A 23627-nucleotide genomic window follows, 5' to 3' on the forward strand; every position below is an offset into this window, starting at 1 on the left:
AAGTAACTCCACCATGTCCAGCACCTAATGTCAGCTAGAGTGGCATAAATCCCTCCAGCATTGATCTGTGTAACAGTGGAACAGTGTTCTCTTTAGTGGTGGAGCAAAATCTAGTAATCCTTGGACGAGTTCATGGTTTGGTTTTCATCCAGGTTCAGTACATGAACTCACAAATGCTCATACAGCTGAATACCATCCAGTCCTTACAGAAATACTCTGACATCCAGTCTAAATTTTTTCCAGAGGAGCAGAAGCCATTACTGTTGTGAAGGGGGGCAAATATCCCCCCCAAAAAATTGGATAACACATGTTCACAAACAGCCCTGTGAAGGACTGGCGTCCCATCCAGGGTGTATTCCTGCATTGCGCCCAATGATTCCAGGTAGGCTCTGGACCCCCCGCGACCCTGAACTGGATAAGCGGTTACAGATAATGAATGAATGAAATGAATGTTCACAAATATTTGACCACATAGGTATCAGTATTAGGATGATACCAATAAAATCGTGTCCAAATATATTCTTTCCATTCTAATTCTTTCTATAACACAGCATAGAAAAACAAATACACAATAAAGGTCTGTGTATTAAATACAATGTCGATGTCTAATTAAAAACATTTAGTTTACTACATCATTTGAATACAGCAGCTGTTCTTCACATTGTGGTTAAACTTCATGATGAATGAACCAATAGTAATGCTCCAAAATTACCTGGAGTATAATCCTTTTACATTGACTTCCACTGGATGTTAAGAAAGATTTTCCTTCTCCTGTAAAGGAGATACATGTTTTTAATTGGACATCGACCAAATAATACAACAAAAAATGCTAATGTGAGTCCTTAAAAGATATAATAATTATGGGTAAATTAGCCTTCAAATCAGAATCAGAATAATATACATGGAATTCCTGGAGGGTGCACAAGAAATAATAATATAACATTTTATTTTATTATCATTGATTGACAGTACAAAGTACACAGTACACAGTGTCTTTGAATTTAATCACTTCATGGAAGCTCTCTCACACACACACACACACACACACACAAACACACACACACACACACACACAGTTTCTTCATTCCCCTCTACCCATTTTTTTTTTGCTGTTGCCGAGGATCACAGAGGACTTTTGTTATTAATTAAATTATGTCAATGTATAACAGTGAGTGACATGAACATTTGTGGCATATGTAAAGCATATGGTTACAGATTTAAACAGCTGCAAGAGAGAGTATATGTCCAATTAACCTCATTTCTAATTTACAATTCATTTTCGAACAGGGAATTTGTGATTGCACATGTTCCCTTTTTATTTCCCATTCTGGGCAAACCTGCAGACATAAGCAAAATAAAATAATAATAAAATAAATTAAAAATAAAAAAACAGATGTTTTTCAAATATTATGGTCACCCAGGAGAAAAAAGGGATGAGTAGACATTCTGTGACTTCCCTCTTAGTGTTGTGCAAAGGTGATGTTCTCCATTTGAAAGAGAGAAATGAAAGTTGGAACGGTTTCATGGAGGGAAAAGGCTTATTTTGTCTCAGTGAGAACTGTCACTGATTTATCAAACAGAGAGCAAGCGATCATTGAAAATGGTAAGCTGTCTTTCATGTTTTTGAGTAATTAATATACATATCTTTTATAAAGATGAATAATCTATTGATTTAACCTCATAGGATTTCTGAATGGGTTACTGCAAGTACATGCACATGCAAGTGTCATGCTGAAAGTTGGAATATCTGTTGAACAGCAGAGCGCAGTCCTTGCTGTCTGCCAAAACCTTAAAAAAAAAAAGCTTAATATTTAATGCAAATAAATACGGAGAGATCAGATCATATAAATTATATTAGGTGTGTGTGTGAATTATTCAATTACTAAAATTGAATGTTTACAGATTTACATTGGGGGGGGGTCATTGGCCATATACTTGGACAATGACAATATTTTAAATCCTTGAACCCTTTTTATAATAAAAATGTCACTGACTTATTTTGTTTGTTGTTTGTTTTTGTCTTTTTATTTTTCATCATTGTAGGTTTCCTTCTCGACTGATGCACTTCTCTCTGTCAGCGTTTTGCTGTGGGCAGTGAGCCCTGCTGTCCCTGAAACATGCACTGGCTACAGGGGCTTTCCAGGAGTGCCAGGGATCCCTGGTGCTCATGGTGCCAATGGAAAAGATGGAGCAAAAGGAGAAAAAGGAGACCCTGGTGAATTACATTTTTTAAATTTGTAATGCTGAAGAAATGCAAGACCTTGAGCCATTAAACTTCAGTGAAACATGACAATATTTAGGGGTTACCAATATCTGTGTCTGAGATATGTGTCCATTATTGAGAATGACTTTTAAACATCTTTCAAACCTTGACAATTTAAGGTTCTAAGCCATTTTGAAAGTTCTTCTTTGATGATTTGATATGTGGAGCTTTTGGAGTTTTGTGATTTAAATGTATTCATACAGCATCAGTACGTGACCTCCATAATGCTCTCACTGTTGATTGCAATATAATTATTTATTGTGTAAGCAGTACCACAGGGAAACTCTAACTGAGAAATTATTTTTTGGTAATGTTTTTATTTGCAGGTGAAGACACTCATCCAGTGCAAGGGCCAAAAGGTGATCAGGGCATTCCTGGATATCCAGGCAGACCAGGCTTAAAAGGGGATGAGGGGATGCCTGGACCCCCAGGACCAAGGGGTCCGAAGGGGCCGAAAGGATCTATTGCAGAAGTTCCTATAGATAAGCGTTCATTTTTCTCTTACAAAAAGACTTCTGCCAGGTCTACTTTCACCCCAAATAAAGTCATTGATTTTGATGGTTCCTTTTCTCCTGGGAAAGATGGGGACACACTTTCTGGCGGCTACTTCACAGCAAAAGTGCCTGGCATCTACTTCTTTGTGTACCACATCTCCGCAACACAGACCGCTTGCCTGAACATTAAGAAGGGAGATGTTATTTTGGTGAATCTGTGTGATATGGCCCAAGGAGTTCTGGTCACTTCGGGGTCAGTGGTGGTAAACCTGAATCAAGGGGAGACGGTGTCATTGCAGACTTCTAGAATGAGTCAAATCATCAGCAAAGATGCTGACAGCACCTTAACTGGCTTCCTACTATTCCCATCATAAATATCCAGCCAAAATATGGCATTTCACTTCCAGCATCTCAACAAATTATCCTGCATGACTTACATTACAAACAATAAAGATGCCATAAGCTGTTCTTTGGAGGAATGTCGAAGGAAAAAGGTATCTAATTGTCAGACACATCAGTGGCCAACTTTAAAGAAACACTAGGCAGGATTTGACTTTTTGCTCCTGGGGCTCCCCCTAGTGTAATTCATATTTACAGCACTGTGGTGAAATAAGTGGGGAAGGGAAGGGAGGGGTTGTTTTCTTAGCCTGCTCCAAATGTTACATAGTGCAGTTTCTGCAGTGCGGGGCAGAGGATTTATTCTCTACATGTTCCTTAAAAAAATACGGATCCTAATACACCATAAAGAAGCTTTTAGATGAGTGGCCTCCACTGAAATTTGGAAGAACCCCAGAAGAACCATGGTTCCATAGAGAACGTCTGAGTTGATTAGTTTCCTTTGAGATATTGAAGAAGAAAAGTCCAAAAATGGCATCTCTCCAATGAATCCTTTATCTTTAATTTCAAGAGTCTAAGATTGCTTTATGACAAATGAAACCAGTATTTGCATCTCTTCTTCCTCTCTTTCACTGTGCTCTATTCAAACCACAGCTCATAGATTAAAGTCCTGAAAAAATGGAACTGGTGTGTTTGTTTCTGGATGTATCAAACTTCAATGTAATCTCATGACAGAACACATAATGTAGCACAGACACAGTGTTAAGGTTCAAATATCAAAGCTTTGAAACACAAATGCACTTTCCCAACAATGTCTAATTATACCATATTACTCTACAATAGAAGCAAAGGTCTGTGGACACCTATAATTTAGAGTCTGGATATGACTGTCTGTTAAACATAGATGTAAATGTTGGCACTTTCTCTCTACTCACCTGGGAAGGCTTCAGACTTAAAGTAGGAACATTTCTATGAGAATCCTATGGCATTCAGGCATTAGACATGGCGTTATTAGACTTATGTAAAGCAGTTCCAGTGTGCCCCTTTCTTTTGGTGTATGCTGTCCTAATGACATAATAGAAGCTATGTGTGCAACTTAAAGTAGCTACATTCTTATATTATAAGGGATCCTGAAACATTTGGCCATATATAGTGTATCTACTTTGTCATATTTGTCACATTATTGAAAAAACTGCTTTACTAAGACATACCTACCTGTTTCAGAATTAAACATATTTTTAACATGGCTGCTCCCATGTGGCGGACCCACTCTGGAATATTATCAGGTAGAGTGCAAATTTTGGCACTTTTCCACTGCAAGGTACCAACTTGATTCAGACACAAGTCTATAATAATCATGTGTAATATCCTTATGATAAAGTAGGGATCCCATTTGTTTAAATCTGGTGGGCTTTTGAAGATGTTCAAATGCTCCTTGGATCAGTGGCCAACAAAAAGACTCCAGCAAGAGGGGGACACGCAACAAAATCTACTGCCCTGTGAGAGCTGGTGTGTGGAGCCATGTTCAGACTAAAAAACAAAGTAAAACACACTAACGCACAATGAGTAAACTGAGCTTAAACTTACTGCTGCCGTTGTTGTAGTTTCCGACTCCTCTGGTTCCTGTTAAAGATGGATTTTTGCAATGTCACCAGCTAGATTTTGTGGGGAGCTGTGTTAATGAAAAAGCTCACTGAGGCATGCAGGGCCAAGTCGAGCAAGTACCATGCAAAGGAAAAGCACCATATTAATGATGTCACTTTAATTAAATTAGCTGCTAAAACATGTAAAATAATACACAGTCGTTTTCATTGACACTGTTTGGTTCTTTTTGGTGGTAACAATGACTTCTTGCTCTTTTAAAGCACACTTCAGGTTTGTGTGTGTGTTCTGGAACATATTAAATTCCAGCTGAAACAAAAGCCCTAGCTGAGTAAGTTTGTAGGCGTGGAAATCTGCTGCCATACACTATGGCGAGGGTCATTGTTCTCACTCAGTACAGGCTCAGAAAGAATCGCACAGCCATGGCAACCAGCATCAACTGAGAGCCCCAGTCCTTTTCGGTTAGGACACTCTGTCTCACACATGTAAGAAAAAACGCAGTTGCTACACGGGTTTTCTGTCAATGCCACTAGAAATTTAGCATTGTGCAGGATTTCTGACAGTTGTGAGGATTCAGTCTGAAGGTGAGCATTAAACTGCTTTATGAAGTCCTGACGAAAATAAAACATTAACCAATTTTTATTCAGAATTACTAAGTTCTAAAGCCATGTTCACTGAGAAATGGTACTTTCACAATTAGTTAACATCGGAAAATAGTCATGGTCAGAATAAAACCTCATATCTCCGTGAATGGCTTTATTTATTTATATGTTTTTAATTAACCAGCTACCCTTTGTGCTGTATTACAATTTAAAAATAAATAGACAAATAGAAAATGCTGACAATCAATACCGACACTGACATTCATTCACAATTAGGAGCATTTGCCTGTAAAGTTACCACTTTGAATATTCTGTATGATGTTTTGTTCTGAGAGAAAAATATCTAATATTTTTTATTCTTTTTTATTATGATGATTATGTATGAACATTAAAAAAACTTTTCTACAGATATTTTAGAAACTTGTTTGTAAAAAAAGCAATGAAAGAGTGTAATAATGCTTGAAACATCCCCAATGAACTACCCATGGAGCACAATACTTTAACAGACATTCTGACTGGATTTTACATTTTTAAATGGTATTACTTTAAAATTCCTGTTTAAGAGCAAAATATTTCTAATTAATCTAAATCCTTGAATGACTGAAAATCCTGGAAATGCCCAGGTGTGTGCCTTGAGTTTTTTTAGATCACACTATGTGAGTTCTTGTTTAAAAAAATTAATCAGCAATAAATAAACAAATTGATATATGGATGAATGAATGAATCAATTAATTAATTAATATATTCCATTTAGACTGTAAAGCAATACATAAAAAATGGCATCAACCTTAAAAATTCTGACTGATGTCACTCTGCTGCTAATTTCAGATGAAAACAATGTTACCTAATTCATTTCTTGCTAGAAGATATAATCTGAAATATCTGTGATATATTGACCGACATATACACATCACAGACTTCCAGTGTAAATTCATGCTTTTCATTACTTTATAGCTGATCATCTCATTCAAACCACAAGAGGCCCACCCTACACTAAGAGCATACTATTGAACTTATTGCCTTAATCTCCATCAAGTCTATTAGGATGACCCAAAAACAGTCCCTCAACAAACAGCTGAGACCATGCTCTATCAGCCATGATCTCCGTGCTGCTTTGTTCCGTCTCAAGAATGGACACAGAATAAAAAACTCACAAGCTTTCCCCCAACAAGGAGAACACCCAACTGTTGCAGGTAAATATTTCTTGATGGGCTTTGATTTTAGGGGTTTTTGATGCAAAAAGCCTCATAAAACAATATTCAACATAATGGTTCCTTATCCCTGTTTTAAGAATTTATTTCTAGTATTTATTTCATGGCCAGATAATGTTGATTGATATAATCCCTGAAGGAAATAAATCAAGGAACACTATTAGATAGGCTGACTACATTTACAATAATTTTACTTATGAATATGTCACTTAAAACCATATTGGCTTAAAATCACATCTCATCATAATAGCTCTTTTATCTTTTATTCCAGGTTTACTGCTTTATCCAGATAAGAAAGAGAAGATGGTAACAACAACAGGGTTAGCTTTTGGCCCAAAATCCTGTGCTAGGATTCAGCCAAAAAAGATGTTACCGTGCAACCTAATTCTGGAAGGTATCATTACAATTAGCATCTCCTCACTGTCAGAATAAAACCTTGTAACTCCATCATCTTCACAAAAGAGAAAAATATTTCTCAGATTTGAGTGGAAGTCGCTCTTTAAGATTTTACCCTCAGTGAAAGCTCCTTCATGATATTTGACATAACTTAAACAGCAGCCAAGTAAAAGGCAAACGTGGAGATACAAGGTTTTGCTCCGACAGCAGCAGTATGCATAGTTTCCCAGTGAACACTGACCAAATCTTGTGTTTTGTCTGTGAAACACTTCAACACACCACAGGGGACAGAAGCTTCATAACTACACACAGAGAGGCTTTTCAATCTCAGCCTCTAGATGGTGCTGAGCTAAAGAGGACAGCCTCGTTGAAAGAGGTCAGAGCTGCTAAAGCACAAACTCCACACTTTCAGACACACTACCAGAAGTACTTTGCTCCACAACAAGGCATTTACACCAGGAGATTTCAGGTCCTGCCCTGCCCTGATAACCTCGCTGTCAACCCAGCACTGAGGCAAGCATTCCCACATATCATTTACTACATAAATACAGGAGTTTGTTATTGTTCAGATTTGTTTAGACTCAGAGGTTGGGATTAGAATGTATCAGCCAAAAAGTTTACAGACACCTCTTTCTTCTAAAATCAAGGCTATTTCTAAGTAGCTTCTACCCGACCGTGAAAGCTTTACATTAACTCTGTGGTTCCCAAACTTTTAACAGCTTCAGCTCTTCTGGGAAAGCTCTCCACAAGTTTTAGGAGTGTATTCATGGGAATTTTCTGCCATTCTTCCAGAAGCACCTTTGTGAGGTGAAAAAGAACCCCACACCATAATCCCCTCTCCACCAAACCTTACACTAGGCACAATGCAGTCAGACAAGTGCTGTTCTCCTGGCAACCGCCAAACCCAGACTGGTCCATCAGATTGCCAGGTGGTGAAGCATGATTTGTCACTCCAGAGAACAGGTCTCCACCACTCTAGAGTCCAGTGGTTGAGTGCTTTATACCACGCTTTACATTGCGCTTGGTGAGGTAAAGCTTGGATGCAGCTGCTCGGCCATGGAAACCCATTCCATGAAGTTCTCTGTGCACTGTGCTTGAGCTAATCTGAAGTCCACATGAAGTTGGGAGGTCTGTAGTCACTGAAACTGCAGAAAGTTGGCAACCTCTGCACATTATGTGCCTCAGCATCCACTGACCCTGCTCTGTCATTTTACTTGGCCTACCATTTTGTGCCTTTCCCATTCACTTCCACTTTGTTATAATACCACTGGAAGTTAACTGTGGAAAATTTAGTGCATGCCTAGTTGCTTAGTTTTATACATTTGTGGCCATGGAAGTGATTGGAAAACCTGAATTTAGTGATTTGGATGGATGAGTGAATACTTTTGGCAATATAGTGTATTTTGGTACATTATAGATTTAATATTAAAATACTCTGCCAAGCCTCTGACTGATTTTTTCTGTCATGTTAGCTTATTAAAAGTAAAAAAAAAAAAAAAAAAAAATATATATATATATATATATATATATATATATATATATATATATATATTCACTGCAGGGTGTCTCTAAGTGTTACCAGGTTAAGCTGGGTGTCTGGATATTTTTTTGGCATAGAGTGCACTAGTGTCAGATGTAATATCCAATCACATGCACAATTATTTCTTAGAATGCAGTGTACATTTTGAAAGAAGAGGCAGTAAATCATTTGTGTATTTCATAGGTCTGAGTTCAGAACAGTGCAAATGGAGGCCTATCCTGCCTGGAACATAACTGTGCACTCTCGGCCCATTCCACATCCATTCAAACAGCAATTGTCACTGAAAGAAGAGGTGATTGGGCCAAGTGCCACCACCCCGAGGAAGGTACAGTGGAATCTTCACTGTACTTTTCTGTTAGACCATGTTCTATGAGTTTATGAGGGCATAATAATTATATGTGTAAAATGAGCAAATCAGTGTGTAACAGTAGACATGCAGAACAACTTGTTGTACTAAAATCCTGGTCTCTCATCATGCTGATCGAGTGTAGAGCTTAAAAGGCCATTTAAATAATCTAATGACTGCAAATGTAAAACACTCTGTATTTAAATTTTTTTGCCAATACAATGTTTTACTTCTAATCACAGTCAGTTAATATCGGTTTTGGATCATTTCCCTTGCATATAGAGATTTCTCTGGAGTATCTACAATTTTTAATGATATTATATACTATAGATGATGCAATCCCAAAGTTCTTTACTATTTTAAGTTGAGAAGAGCATTATTCTTTAATTGCCTGCACTCAAAATTCAAAATTTGCCTGCAGTCTCTTTCACATCATGGTCAACCCTTTGCTTACTTTATTTCTGAAAGACTTAATCATGGACTCAATCATGTCACTGACCTGTTGCAAATTAACTAAGAATAAGAATTCAGAATGGGCAAACATTTTTCATAAAACATTAGTTTGTCAATTTCAGTATTGTTATACATTATTATATTTGTACTATTTTCAATTAAATATAAAGCTTTTTACACTCTGTACAGCCTGTCACCAGAAAAGCCAGTGTGGATTTATGGGATGTAGGAGTTTTAGAGTGTAGAGCCAGTGCCAGTAGGGCTAGGGACTGCCTTAGACAGCAGAGAGATTGATGTAGATCTACATATAAGAGCATGATAAGTTTGTAAAATCAAGTTGGATGGGGTTGGGCTGGGATGACAGGTGGAACAGTGCCAGGGAGCCAAATGTGATCTACATTCAAGTGGCTGGTTAAATAATAGGTCTGTAAAGTGAGCTTGGAAGACGGTGGGTCTGGGATGCCTGACCACACTGCTGAGCCTTCTGGAGGTGGCTTGGGCTTAATATAGGTAAACACAGGAAACGGGAGGTGTCTGACATCCCCTGTGATAAGCTTCTGAGGTAGCAGGTACTTGTGTGATGTGTGATAACATATTGGGCTATATTTGTTAATCTAATGATTTTGTCATCGTATCCTGTCATTTATATTTTAAAGTATAAAAGAGTGTTACAGGATGAAGTGAAAAGTTTTTATAACATGTCTATGAAAATTAAAGTTTATATATTTTAAATATTTTATGTTGTATATATATTAAGGTCTTTCTGGATTTTTTTTTAATATTTTCGAAATGTCAAAAATATAATGGAATCTTGAACACTACATTTTAATTGTAAATATAAAACAATAAATATTTCAGTGCATAAAAATATATCAAAATAATATAGAGGTGCTCTCCAAAAACCATCCACATACACTGTTATATTGGTATATTGTAACACTCTTATTTATAACTGATGCCAATTAAATTTTTGTAATTTCTGAAAATAAGAGACTAAATATCCATTTAATTTACTTCCCCTTTTTATGAATTTGTTTAGGCTTCCAGTTTCATCTCACCAGTGAGCTTCTGAGGCAAAAAAGGCAGGCACCTCTGGAAAAGCAGAATCCCTGAAGAACAGTGGTGTACAGAATAAAGAGAAACCCTCACATTTCTCCAGTGAAGAAGATATCTGACTCTCTACACTGTCAATCAATCAATAACTCATCCATTAAATGCTTATTAATGATTGGGAAGGATATTCACTTCCTAAAAAAATGATTGACAGGATTCTTTAAGAAACATAATATTTAATATACCTCGAGGTAAATCTAACAGTCAAATACAACCGCTTCATTCCCTAAAAAGTCACAAAAAACATTTTTTTTTTCCCCCCCACACTGGTTGATACTTGCACAAAGGACATTTCCATTAGTCTGTTCAGGAGTCTAGGAGCAATGCTGGTGAGGTGGAATGATACAGTTAGCAGGGGCAGTTATTTAAAGGTCCCAATGAGGATCTACATGTCTTCAACACTCCACTTGTAAGCTTCTTCTTGCACTGCTTTCTTGTCTGCGATCCTGCTGTAGCGCTTTTGCTCAAATCCATTGGACCTACAAACAAGGAGAGGTCTATCAGAAGAGGATTTCCGAAACTTGTTTGCTTGTAAAATTAGTTAAACGTTTACATATCTCAGTATGCTTAATTAAATGATGCTCTGAATGCCTGTACCTGTCTACTCCATCCCACCGGTATCCTGGCATGATGTTGAAACGATTTGGGGGTGGAGCTGGACCCTTATAACGAGGCCTCTCTATTTTTGAAAGAGGAATATAGAAGTAGATCATTAATTTTAGCCTATTTTATTTTAGCTCTTGTCATTGTCTATTTTCTACCATTTAGAAAAATGTGTAATCCACATTCAGACATAAGCTTTAAGTTAAATTAGACACTGAAGAATTCAGTATAAAACCCCAGCATTAAAATAAAGTGTGTAATCTGGGCCTGAACCAAGACTGAGATACAACAAAATCACTTTTTTGGCGATTGGTGGTAGTTTTAAAAAATACTGACAGTGTGTTATATAGCAAATATAAAAAGTCTATAATGAATTCAAGAATTTAAACTGTAAAGAATCCCTTAAATTTTTCATAGATTCTCCATTTAATGAGAGACATTCCCCTTGCTTTTTTTTTAATGGCAGTTGTTGCCTCCAAAATGCAACAAACTAAAGAATGAAATTCATGAATAAATCTTTGGATTTTCACTTTGAATACTCTCTTTGATCTTCAATTTTATGTCTTCTTGTTTTATTGTTTTTAATGCAATTACATTATGTTTATTTAATGTTTTACTTGGAAGCCATTGGTTTTAGGCATCGTAACAGCAGAGACAATGTTCTGTCATGAGGGTTACTGGTTCCATGATTTATAAACAGTGATAAAGCTAAATCCCAGGTTTCTTGGATTTACATTTAGTTTATGTTGATTTTATTGTTTACTAAAACCCCAACGCAACCTACAGTGTAATTACAGTAATCTCCTAGACCTCACCTTTGACTCCTTTGCTTGTATTGTTCTTTTCCTTCTTCTTGCGCAGTAGAGCAGCCATGGGATCTCCCTCCCTCTCCTGCTCTCTCAACATTCGATCAAGGTCCTCGTCATCAATGTGACGCGCCAGGGGCTTTTGTGCCTCTCGCATTGCATCAGCCACATTCTGCTCCTGTATTTGACTTTGGGCCAGTCTGTGAGAAAGGAAGAGGTGAGAGAAAGGTCTTGCTTTACTCCGTACATTTAATAGCAAACTCTAATAGCTCTAAACTCTAATGATTTAAATAAATGCAGCTAACTGGCAGAGCAATGCTCTAATCCCAAAAACACTTTTACATATTATCATCAAAACAACCACTTACATCTCCAAAAATAACTACAGGAGAAGGAGAAAACCACAGATATCAATTATGTTATTAAAATAACAAGATTTCATTTAACTGTGTCATTTTCTAACAAAATTGGACTTTTCATATTAACAATAAAATGTTTACACAGTATAAAAAGAAAACTGCATTTACAAATGTTGTAAATAAAAAAATAAAAAAATAATAAAAAATACAGAGACACAAAGTTTTGATCCAACAGCAACAGGTATTAATTTATATATAAATGTACAATATTCAAAACTTTACCCTTTTCCCCATTGTGCATATTTCTCATCCTTCTCAGCTTTCTCTCCAGCTTTCCTGCTCTGCTCTGCACGCTCAGAATCCAAGTCTCGCTTCTTTCCTGCTTTGTCTCTGAACACTGTCTGTGCATGACGGGACTCCTCTGGGAAAGGGTAACAGACAAGTTAAGTAGGAACAGCACTATATAGCTATTACAGGAAATTTTATTAAAAGGTTATTGTTGAGACCTTCTAGGGGCTGGTTTTTTTTTTCTCTCCTGCGGATTTCTTCCTGTTCTTTCCGCAGGGTTTCAACAGAAACCAGGCCTGCAGCTCCTCCAGACAACATTCGGGGGCCCTAAAAAATTGGCAAAATTTCAATCATTAAAAATATTAAAAGCATTAGTTTTGCTCTATGGGGGAGTAGGATGGCTCCCTCCCTCCCCTCATCCCATTGCAGGGTGCCAGCCAGAGCGGGCATCTGTCAGCTGATGTGACAAGAACTGGACAGTTGTGCTCTCCTATGATGTGTAGGGCTGTCCCATGAGAGAGTGTGAAAAGAGACTTTGGAAGACATCTGGTATCTCTAGGGAAGCATTGGCTTGTCCTCTGCCTCCTATTGTTGGTGGCATCATCTCATTTGGCTAACAGCTAATGAGATGGAAGTAGAAATGACAAAAAAGTTCACTAAAACCCAGGTATTCCAAAAACATTTTTAAAAATGCATGACATAACTGATGAATGCATCACTCTGTACATTCTAAAACATAGATTACCTGCTATGGTCAGCAGTCAACATGCATTTCAACTGATTAAATTAGTGTACTTTAAAGGGCCATTCCACCACTTATTTACCACTCATTCTGATGACCATCATTTTTACTACCTGTCCAGAAGGAGAGGCCGTCCTGCGAGGTGGGGAGAGGTCAGAGTCTGACCCACGGCCACCCTGAGGCCTCTTTCTGGGTGGTGAAAGGTCTGAATCTGACCCTCTGCCCTTCTGGGCTCGTTTCCTAGGTGGAGACAGATCAGAGTCTGAGCCATGTCTGGCATTAGGACGTCTCCGCGGGGGCGACAGATCCGAGTCTGGTACATGTCCACCAGAAGAGGATTTAGACTTTGGTCTATGTGGGGAATCTGCAGCATAAATGTGACACATTACCGAATGGTCATCATACAGTAAAAGAAAAAACAGATGTAACAGAGTAAATGGTGATAAAGCAAAACAACAGATATATTACACACAAAAAGCTTAATATGTTCTGGTACCTTTAATATAAGATTTTTGTGATTTAGAAGTTGAACTCTTTGCATTGTTTCTTGGAGGGGAAGGTGACGAGGTGTCATGTTGCCTGTGTTTGGTCTCTGATTTGAGTCTAGGTGGGGAAAGATCTGGAGAATCATGCCGAAACCTCTGTGGTGAGAGATCAGGGGAGTCATGACGTATTTTCCTCTTAGGTGAAAGATCAGGTGAATCATGTCGAGCTCGTCGTACTGGAGAACTGTCAGAATCGTGTTGAACATGTCTGTTCTCTTTGATTTCTGAGCTAAAAAAAATAAGAAGGCAAAACATACATACAAATTTTGACTGCTTGATAATTTATCCATGTAAAATAACATGCAACAGATTTTTGGATGAAGCCCAGTTACCTTGTCACTGAATGTGAAACTTCTTCAGAGTCATCCTCTGTAGCTGTAACACAAGATATAAACAACAAGGTTGCTTAGGTTGCTCTGCCTGTATGGGAAACAAAATAAAAGAGTTACATTCCAAGCTCATAGGCTTGTAAACCTCACCTCCCATTATCTTCCATTTTGTACTGGTTCTAAATGCTTCAAGTTGCTTGATTTCATCTGGACGTTCATCTATTATCTCTGCAACCTGCACAAAAGTAAGCTTTTGCTTAAATAGTGAGATATATATCCATCCCATGAGAAGACACTATTCTTGGAATTCTTTATAGGATATTCTGCCCAATTTAAATGTCTGTCCCCAAAATCTAGCAGGTGGGTAATAGATATATTTACTCATTTACATGTTCATAATAATAATTTTAATGGATTTGTACTTACTAAAAAATATAAGTCTACTGGTAAGGAGGTACTTTAGTACTGCTTCAAACATTGGGTTGTTTCATGAATATGACATGTAATTATATTTAGTTGTGTGGACCAAAGAGTGGTTTAGGGACATGTAAACCCTGATGGTATAACGTATGTACCCATACCGTAAACAAGAGATAAAATCAAATCAAAATCAAAGTACGAATCAGGGTCAGCGCTCCAATTTCAAATTTCTAATCAGGTCGTATGATAAACATTGTTAAACTATGACAAGATGTCCAAATAACAGCCATTGGTCGCCTTGCTGAGTTCGCCGCAGTACGGAATCCTCTCACCTTGCTGATGCTTAAGATTGAGAGCTTTCGCTACTACCAGAGTATAAAAATAGCGAAGGTTTTCTGTATTTCAGAAATAATCATAACATTACATTTTCTAGCTCATAAAAAACACCATATGCACATGTTGAAAAAATACACTTGATTTTCACTGAAGAGAGTCTTTAATAAAGAAGGTGGAACTTGACGTACCACAGGCGCCTCTTCATCTTCCTCTTCGTCCTTATTCTCTTTCTCCTCGCTGTGTGCAGACAGCTGTCTCCAGTCAATATCATCATCTACAATCTTCATCCTGCGGGAAGGTGTAATGTTAGTGAGAAACATGCTCTGTTTATTTCAGCGCTGGGTGCTGCTCTTCTGTTTATCAGCGCTGAGTAATTTACTGTAACTGTATTAACTCTGTGTTCAGTCATATTCACCCTCTCCCCGCGGTCTTAAGACGCTTCTTTTTGAGTTTCTTCTCTTTTGACTTCTTAACATCTTTTTGGTCGGACAGATAACGCTTTAAATAATCCGCTTTGGACACAGAAGCAGTGCTACTGCTCAGGCCCGTGGAAGCAGACATCTTGTTTAGGCGTTACATCACTGCACGGGAGCCGCTAAAGACCAAAAAGCAATGGACTCGCTCCAGTCTTTACAGCAGAGACATCCGCGGCTCAGACGGATCTCCAGTGGTCCGAATATAGTGTACACGATGTTGATATAAAGGATTTTTCTATGTGGATTCTGGTGGACAGTCAATACGACGGAGTTTAGGACCAATGTATTAAAAAAATACGAGACAAAAATCTGAGATTAATCCTTTTTTTAAATCTATAAGACAGACTTATTACTTCCTGGCATATTGCACTTAATGTAAGGTATTTTGTATAAATTGTGCTGTAGTTTGAATGTTAGATCCTCTTTTTGTAAGTCGCTTTGGATAAAATCGTCTGCCAAATGCATAAATGTAAATGTAGAAAAGACAGCACAGTTGCACAGAGGGTATTGTCGCAGTCACACAGTTCCAGGGACCTAGAGGTTGTGGGTTCGAGTCCCGCTCTGTGAGGAGTATGGTGTGGAAACCAAATTGTGTGGAATGCTCTGAGTTCTTTCCACAGTCCAAAAAAACATGTTGGTAGGTGGATTGGCGACTCAAAAGTGTCCGTGAGTGTGAGTCGCTCTGTGAAGGACTGGCACCCCCTCCAGGCTGTGTTCCCATGTTGCGCCCAGTGATTCTGGGAAGGCTCCGGCCCCACCGTAACCCTCAATTGGATAAGAGGTTTCAGACAATGAATGAAAGACAGACAAAATCCAAGATTTATAGAATACAGTTATAATAATTATATCTCAGATTTTATTTATTTTTTACGTTATTCTCTGAATCTTTCCCCCTTTTTCCAATGTAGTGGGCAAAAAACTCTGTTGTAGTACTAACAATTAAACAATTCAAAATTCATAAGTGGTAAAAATATTCCTGATAAGAATGATGCAGCGTTCAAGTGATGTCAGAAACTGGGAAATACTAATTTTCCGACTTGTAAATTGCACCCAAACGGTGGACAAATTGGTAAACTCGGAATTCTAGATGTACAACGAAATGTCTTCCACATTTAACCCATCTAAGGCAGTATGTGCCCTAAGGGCAGTGAGAACACAGAGCGGCGGAGAGCAGTTGTGGTTTCTGTGCCTTACAGGGCACCTCAGCTGTGGACTGAGGGAGGAGGACAGTGTCAGCTTTCTTGCCAGTCATGGGAAACGATTTAACGACCTCTCTGTTCTAAGCCTTCTTCTCCATTGGGTTAGACATATATCGTGACCTGTATCTCCTTCCCTGGAGGAAATGGCAATTCATTTGAATCGTCAGGTTTTCTGTAGATAAAATTAAAATATTATGATCAGATTTGTTATTACTTAAAAAGCATTTAGCTGTTATTTAATGATAAATCACTTTTTGGGGATATGTGTACAGTGGACGGATCGACTATTTATCCTCAGATTACTAAAAGCACATTCATCATTTGAGCACATGATGAAATTTTTTTCTCTTACATTAATAACCAATTATTATTTGGTGGTTTATTGTTATTAAAACGCGAAAGCGTGTGAACTGTCTAAAACTCTTAAACGATTTCGTGATTAATTCTGCGAATCTGCGTTTGTAGTTTTTCAGTGTGAGGGCAAGATGGCAGCCTCCGGCGGTAAACAGTAAGTAGATCATAAACCAATAATGATAATAATTCACATAAACAAAACTGACACTGAATTCACTGTTTAGTGCAAAATGCAAACGTTAACCTAATGGTTTTCGGTGGGTTCTTAAACTGTAGACTAATTATTCTCTGTCACCAAAGGGCTCCTTTATCTGCACCGAAACCCAAAGACGGAGCTGGATTTAGCCGTTCCACCTTAAATAGCTCAGTTCTGGCAGTTGTGAATCATGCGCCGTTTAAGGTGGATAGGAATATTTGAATAAAAACCCACGTTAGGCTCACAGACTAAAAGAGCTAAAGTACCCAGTGCGTGTACGGTACATGTTCTAATGTTGTACAGCCGTTTATTTTTTAAAATTGAAATTAAGATAGGAATAATGCTTTATTTAACACGCTAGCTTAAACGATATACACTGGTCGTTTGGGACTAGTAACGTACTCCAACAGTTGTTTCATATTTACATTATTAACAGTTGTTTCATATTTAACCTAATGCAGAATTCCGCCGTTCATTTGTTGAGGAATAGTACTATTGACTCTGAGCGGTTGTACTTCTTTTTTTTTTTTTAAACTCCTCAAACCCCATTTCTGTCCAAAATCTTTAAATGTAGAATCTGTTTAGAAAAAGATGCATTCAATGTGGCATTACCCTATGCTGTATTGTACCTCATGCCTTAATTGTGGCATAATCCTAACTATATTCATTTCCTTTATTTCTGCAAATTTTGCAGATCTATGAATACCTCAGCCATTGAAACTTACTCCTCTGTCACTCACCTACAGTTCAAAAGCCCTGAAATTGACATAATTTGTTTCTTAATTTGAAGTATTAAAAACCAGACTCTCTGAATTTGTTCATGTGTGACTAGAAATTCATGGGTCTAAACATATAGGAAAAATATTTTAACTTATAAAAACACCTCACAGAACTGGTAACAGGTTAAAAGCATGGTTTACACTGTAATAGAGAATTTTTAAACATAAGCTAGTGATCTAGCCAAATGGATTTTAATTGATTAATTTACACAAACGAGTGGCTGACAATTAAACTAAGGCATAAAGATTTAGTTGTCACAGAAACAAAAACAGATATGTGCTTATTTTAATCAACAAGCTAAATGTTTCCCTTACAGTTCTTCTCTGTTTCCAGGTATGGACTTATATTACCTCAGAAAAAAAGTGCTTCAAAACCTGCCTCACTCGCACGACCTTCTATATTTGGAGATGACTCTGATGAGGAGGTAATATATAATGTTCCACCTGGATTGCATTATAATTTGGACCCATTCACTATCTTCACCATTCTTAAGGATTTTTATTATTTAATTCACAGTCCTCTGTGGGTGAGACTTTGCAGAAAGAGGCAATCAAAAAGAAAATGATGAAACAGGTAAGAAAAATGAGACTAAAGGATTTGTCTGTGGAATCAGCCTCCTTTTTTTGGGATACACTACAAAAAATGTTCTAATGCTTCAAAGTGTTTGGTAATGTAGGCCTTTAGAATACACTGTCAATGGAGGCATTTTACTATGTATCATGAAATGGAGTCCCCCACATGCCATAGGTAAACACATTAGGTAAGACTGAGAGGTGTAGTTCTACAGGCAATTTTCAAAATAAAGGCTCAGAGACAGAGAAGAGTTTTGGAAAGAAAGACTGGCAGGTAGTTTACAGATTAATTACGGTTACAGACAAATGTCCTTTTGAGAGAAAGAAACTGCTGAGCAGCAACATTGTTTTAATCGGTTTCAGTTTAACATTTGCAGTGTGTGCATAAATTTGTTGAATTTTTTTTCTGTCAACTCATTTAATCATTGATGTAAATGATGTTATGCCAAAAGCATAACTAGGTGGGAACACCTCATCTGATCGCGAGAGGAGAATCAAATGAACATACTTTAATTCTATAGTGTAATTATTTTTATATGTTTACTTCTTAACCCATACTAGACCCGTCTTGAGATGCAGAAGGCACTGGAGGAGGACAGCACTGTTTACGACTATGACAACGTGTATGATGACCTCCAGAAACAGAAGTTTGAAAGCAATAAGAAACTGCTAGGAGGCACTGACAAAAAGGTATTTTTGATTTTGTGTAAATAGCAGTAATTATAGAAAGCATTTATCTGATGGTTCCTAGAATTCATATCTGTACTTTCAAATAGGTCCAGTGACATTCAGTATTTATTTAATTTCTTTCACTACCTGATACTGATTACAGAGAGTATGTATAGAAGTCTATAAGTTGTTGCTGCATTGAACCCCATTTCCTGAAATGGTGGGAAGTTGTGCAAAATGTAGATAAAAACCCAATGCAACCATAGGCAAATAATTTAAACACTATATTCATTTTGTGGTGGAAAATTATGACAGAAATAAGAAAGCTGAGTCTCTGAGTCGGTATCAAATGAAAGACCAATTTATTGAAGTAAGGCACACAGAATAAACTGGAGCTTACTTGCTCTCATCCCCCCTAACAACAAGCTTTATACCCTTTTTCCTCACTCTGCTTACAATAGCTATGATCCCATTACCTTATATGGCTATGAGCCAAGTTATCATTTCTCATCAAACACATTCCAACGTATTCTGTTCTTGGTCCCCTTACTCAAACTGTTTTCAGTTTTGGTTATCTCCTCTCTGTGGCCTGGAGACAAAAGGAATCGATTGAACGAAGTGTGTCTGAAACACACGCACACATAAGCCTGCTGTCCACACAGAGAATTGAGGAATAAAACTTTTCCAGTTACATAAGCATACATGGTCATTGCTGATTAAAAATAATAAACAAAAATACCTTTATTGATTATCAATCATTTCAATAAACAGACTCCATTACAATTTGAAAATAGTACAAAAACAATATGTCAAAAATATTGATACTAAGAAATGGGTGACTTACATCTGTGAATTCACATTTAATGCAGAACAATATTTAAAGGTTTTTGAGCAACATGCTGTCATCCAGATCTTGTCCTTTTCTGAGAAATCCTTGCTTATTTCAATAAGGCAAGGTCAATCCACATTCTGCATGAAATACACAGGCATGTCTCCTTAGTGAAGACGTCAAGGTGCTGTTTATTTTCAATTAATTGTATAATTTAAATGATTGTCACATCATAATTTTCTATACATATTGCACAATGTCCCAACTTCTTTTGAAATGGTAATTTATTATTTTGTCTTTATAGCCCAAATACATAAACCAGCTTATGCGTGCTGTAGAAGAGAGAAAGAAGGAGCAAGAACGACGTGATGAGAGAAAGATTCAAAAAGAAAGAGAGGCAGAGGGCGAGAAATTTGCTGATAAAGAAGCATATGTCACATCAGCATACAGGCAAAAGCTCAAAGAGAGGGAAGAAGAGCTTGAGAAGGAGAGGAGACAAGCAGAGATAGAGGGTAAGGTCCTGTCACAAAAAAGGTTCTAATTTCTGAACAAATGTTTTATGAACAAACACTTCTTGAGCGTTGCTGAACTCAAGTTCTTGAGTTCTTCAATGACATATCAGTTCAAGATTAAACATGATTCTGAAGCTTTACCATGTAAGCCAACTTATGACAAAGATGAAGAGGAAACGGACAAAATTTTGCCAACAATGTTTCTCCCCACACAGCTGCTTTGGATGTAAAGAAGCAGAAGGACCTCAGTGGGTTTTACAGACATCTTCTGAATCAGACCGTTGGAGAGGAATCTATTCCTGACCGGAGTGTTGAGAGGTCAGTTCTGAAGAATCATCTTCATTACAGTCATTATGGTTTAAATTGCTTTTTTTTTTTTTTTTTGACAAAGACTAAATTAGATTTAGATTAAATTTTTGCCTTATATTAAAGCCCTTGGGAACACAATTTTATATGTTGAATTAATTTGTATAATACTAAACTTGGGTGTTATGCAAAGCATTCAGCAAAATTTTTACAGAAAACACAAAGCTCAAAACACTTCTCAAAATAAAAATCATTTTACTTTCAATTGTGGTTCTAGATACCAGTCCATTTGTAGATATACGACATAATGGCTCATACTGGGAGAATCAGGATTATACATGTACAAACATGCTGATGAGGAGCTCAGTGTGCCTCAGAATGAGGAGCTCAGTGTGTGCCTCAGAATGAGGAGCTGTGAAATTAATTTTATTCAGTGTGAGCCTCTTGCGAGTGGTTGAGAGGTTTTAATCTGAATGAGTCTCCTGTGAGATTCAGAGTCACAGCGAGCTCAAGCGCAATAACATAATCGAAGAAAGGCCAGGTCCATGTTAACCTTGTGGTCAGGATTAAAATTGCTTAAGCGTTACAATTTTACAATTACCCATTCTCCACTGAGATCAGATTAATACTGGTGAAATCCAGCAGACATTTATTTGATGTTTGGGATGATATTGATAAGAAGATAGGTTTTAGAGTTGCTCAGGTTATGATGGTTTAAAAGGCATGTCTAACTGAAAATTTGTATGATGTTTATATCTAAATTTGAGAGTTTTTCTCAATGGTACATGCACCCTGCTGGCCCAAATTCATTCATTAATTTATCTGTAACGGCTTGTCCAGTTCAGGATCCCAGTGGGTCCGGAGCCTATCTGGAATCACTGGGTGCAAGGCTGGAACACACACACAGGGGACGCCAGTCCTTCACGGGGACACACACGCCTACAGATACTTTTGAGTTGCCAATGCACCTACCAACATGTTTTTGGACCGTGGGAGGAAACTGGAGCACCCGGAAGAAACCCACGGAGAACACACCAAACTCCTCACAGTCAGTCACACAGAGCGGGACGTGAACCCTCAACCTCTAGGTCTCTTGAGCTGTCTGACTGCGAGACACTACCTGCTATGAAAAATGCTCAAAAATGGGAGGGTGGGGGGTGATTATGTAGACCAAATAATCCAAAACTGTGCTAAAATACTCCCTTGCTCTATGTTTGTATGTTCCTCATACTTATGAGCCTGGCAAGGGTGGGCATCATCGGGGGTGGTGACATTAATTGACTTGCAGTTGAACCAGAGAGTTGCTGTAGAGGTGGAACTAACCCCTAGCCAAATACATCTGGTTTGGCCAAGCTTAATTATTGTGGTTAAGTATGGAGATTACTTAACGGTGCCTGTCAAGAGTATTAATAACCATCCTCTGTGCTTTGAAATTGCAAGTTATCATGAAGTGTTGCACTCTACTAATATTCTGAAATATATAACTTGTCATAGGGCGGAGAAATCTAAGGATGAAAAGTCTCCATTTATGACCTCCCATCAACACGCTAATGACAGTGACGAGGAACCCCAGAGTGATGATGACAAAAGGATTCCTAAACCAGAGTTTGGCAAGCCAGGTGGCAACAGCAGCCACTCCAAGAGGCACTACCGCCAAAGATCTCCTTCCTCAGGCAGTGGAGATGAACGTGAAAAAGAGCGGAAACAAGAAAAAGTGAAGAAAGCTCACAAAGACAAAGAGAGGGACAGAACAAGAGACAGAGAAAGAGAAGAAAGGCATGGGCACCAAAAAGAGGACAGGGACCACAGAGGAGAGAGGGAACGACACTGGGAGAGGGCTGAAGAAAGAGGACGAGAAAGAAGAGAGAGAGAGGAAGAAAGAGGACGCGAAAGAAGAGATAGAGATGATGAGAGAGGACGAGAAAGACGGGACAGAGAGGATGAAAGAGGGCGAGAGAGAAGGGACAAGGAAAGAGACAAAGAAAAGGAGGACAGAGATGGAAAGAGGAACAGAGCAGAAGGCAGCCCAAAAGACAGAGATCTTGACAGGAATGCAGAGAGAGGGAAGGACAAACAAGAAAGAGACAAAACAGATGACAAAAAGAAAATAAGGGATGCTGAAGGAGAAAAGACCCAAGGAAAAAATGAAGAAAAGGATGCACAGGCTGAAAATGGTTCCCAGAATGAGGGAGCACATGTACCCAGCAAATTTGCAAAACGCAACAGTGATCAGACTGTCAGCTCTGCAAGGGAGAGATATCTGGCCAGACAAATGGCTCGATCATCTGCAAAGCCCTACATTGAGAAAGAGGAAGACTAAATACATGTCCACCAAGCATGCCATGGTTGAGGTGCAAATTCAACTTAATTATGCAGTTTTGTCATAGGACACTGGTGCCAACCATGAGCACAAAAGTCCAGTAGCAACAACTATGTTTTCTTGCATTTGGTTTCATGTGTTGTATATTGTTTGTGTTTTTGTCTCAGTAGGATATTTGCATTTTACCCTAGCACATAACCAAATAAAGCTGAAGTCCTGTTATCCACAGAGTCAATGCCTGATGTAAATGAGTTTAACCTTACTGTTTGGTGGAAAATTCTCACAATACACAAGTGGCAACTAGCAGTTGAATTGTAGATAGTAGGGAGGGGAGGAATCAATATTTCAGTCCTAATTTCTTGTGCATACTTGCAAAGGTTTGTCTTCAGTGCAGTTGTGTTCCTTTAATTGTAAATTCTTTGGAGTTTTGTGCAAATAAAAATGTGGTGGATTTCTTTTGCTAAACTAGTTTGTTACCTCATTGCGTTCAAGTGACATGAGTAGTCAAGTGGATACCATTTTAACTATGCAAATTATTTAAGCCTACAAAAACTTGAAGGCTTGATTCTAGCATATGGTTATAGCAAAATCAATGTTACAATAGTCATTTCAGGGAAAAGGAAGACAACT

At 37.9% G+C, this 23627-nt stretch overlaps 4 protein-coding genes across 4 annotated transcripts; 3 read left to right on the forward strand and 1 right to left on the reverse strand.

The window, feature by feature from the left end:
- The first annotated feature begins 1476 nt into the window (after nucleotides 1–1476).
- Nucleotides 1477–3770, forward strand: c1qb (complement component 1, q subcomponent, B chain). Its single transcript, XM_066646333.1, has 3 exons — nucleotides 1477–1603; nucleotides 2044–2215; nucleotides 2590–3770. Exons 1-3 carry the CDS (start codon nucleotides 1601–1603, stop codon nucleotides 3129–3131), a joined length of 717 nt encoding a protein of 238 aa, XP_066502430.1. The 5' UTR covers nucleotides 1477–1600; the 3' UTR covers nucleotides 3132–3770.
- Nucleotides 3771–6423: 2653 nt separating this feature from the next.
- si:dkeyp-69c1.9 (uncharacterized) lies at nucleotides 6424–10389 on the forward strand. Its single transcript, XM_066645921.1, has 5 exons — nucleotides 6424–6490; nucleotides 6780–6902; nucleotides 7189–7417; nucleotides 8628–8769; nucleotides 10283–10389. Exons 2-5 carry the CDS (start codon nucleotides 6812–6814, stop codon nucleotides 10313–10315), a joined length of 495 nt encoding a protein of 164 aa, XP_066502018.1. The 5' UTR covers nucleotides 6424–6490; nucleotides 6780–6811; the 3' UTR covers nucleotides 10316–10389.
- A 150-nt stretch (nucleotides 10390–10539) lies between these two features.
- bud13 (BUD13 homolog) lies at nucleotides 10540–15433 on the reverse strand. Its single transcript, XM_066645920.1, has 11 exons — nucleotides 15200–15433; nucleotides 14973–15072; nucleotides 14179–14263; nucleotides 14032–14074; nucleotides 13651–13928; nucleotides 13268–13518; nucleotides 12631–12739; nucleotides 12407–12545; nucleotides 11775–11965; nucleotides 10954–11035; nucleotides 10540–10835 (listed from the first exon to the last, which is right to left on the reverse strand). The coding sequence occupies exons 1-11, from the start codon at nucleotides 15343–15345 to the stop codon at nucleotides 10742–10744; spliced, it is 1518 nt and encodes a 505-aa protein (XP_066502017.1). The 5' UTR covers nucleotides 15346–15433; the 3' UTR covers nucleotides 10540–10741.
- Nucleotides 15434–16428: 995 nt separating this feature from the next.
- Nucleotides 16429–23442, forward strand: nsrp1 (nuclear speckle splicing regulatory protein 1). The gene is made up of 8 exons (XM_066646110.1): nucleotides 16429–16560; nucleotides 16925–16967; nucleotides 18123–18213; nucleotides 18306–18362; nucleotides 18923–19051; nucleotides 20164–20371; nucleotides 20587–20689; nucleotides 22172–23442. Exons 2-8 carry the CDS (start codon nucleotides 16945–16947, stop codon nucleotides 22995–22997), a joined length of 1437 nt encoding a protein of 478 aa, XP_066502207.1. The 5' UTR covers nucleotides 16429–16560; nucleotides 16925–16944; the 3' UTR covers nucleotides 22998–23442.
- The last annotated feature ends 185 nt before the right edge of the window (nucleotides 23443–23627 follow it).

The sequence above is a fragment of the Hoplias malabaricus genome, chromosome 15, assembly GCF_029633855.1.
Source record: "Hoplias malabaricus isolate fHopMal1 chromosome 15, fHopMal1.hap1, whole genome shotgun sequence".
Classification (NCBI taxonomy): Eukaryota; Metazoa; Chordata; class Actinopteri; order Characiformes; family Erythrinidae; genus Hoplias; species Hoplias malabaricus.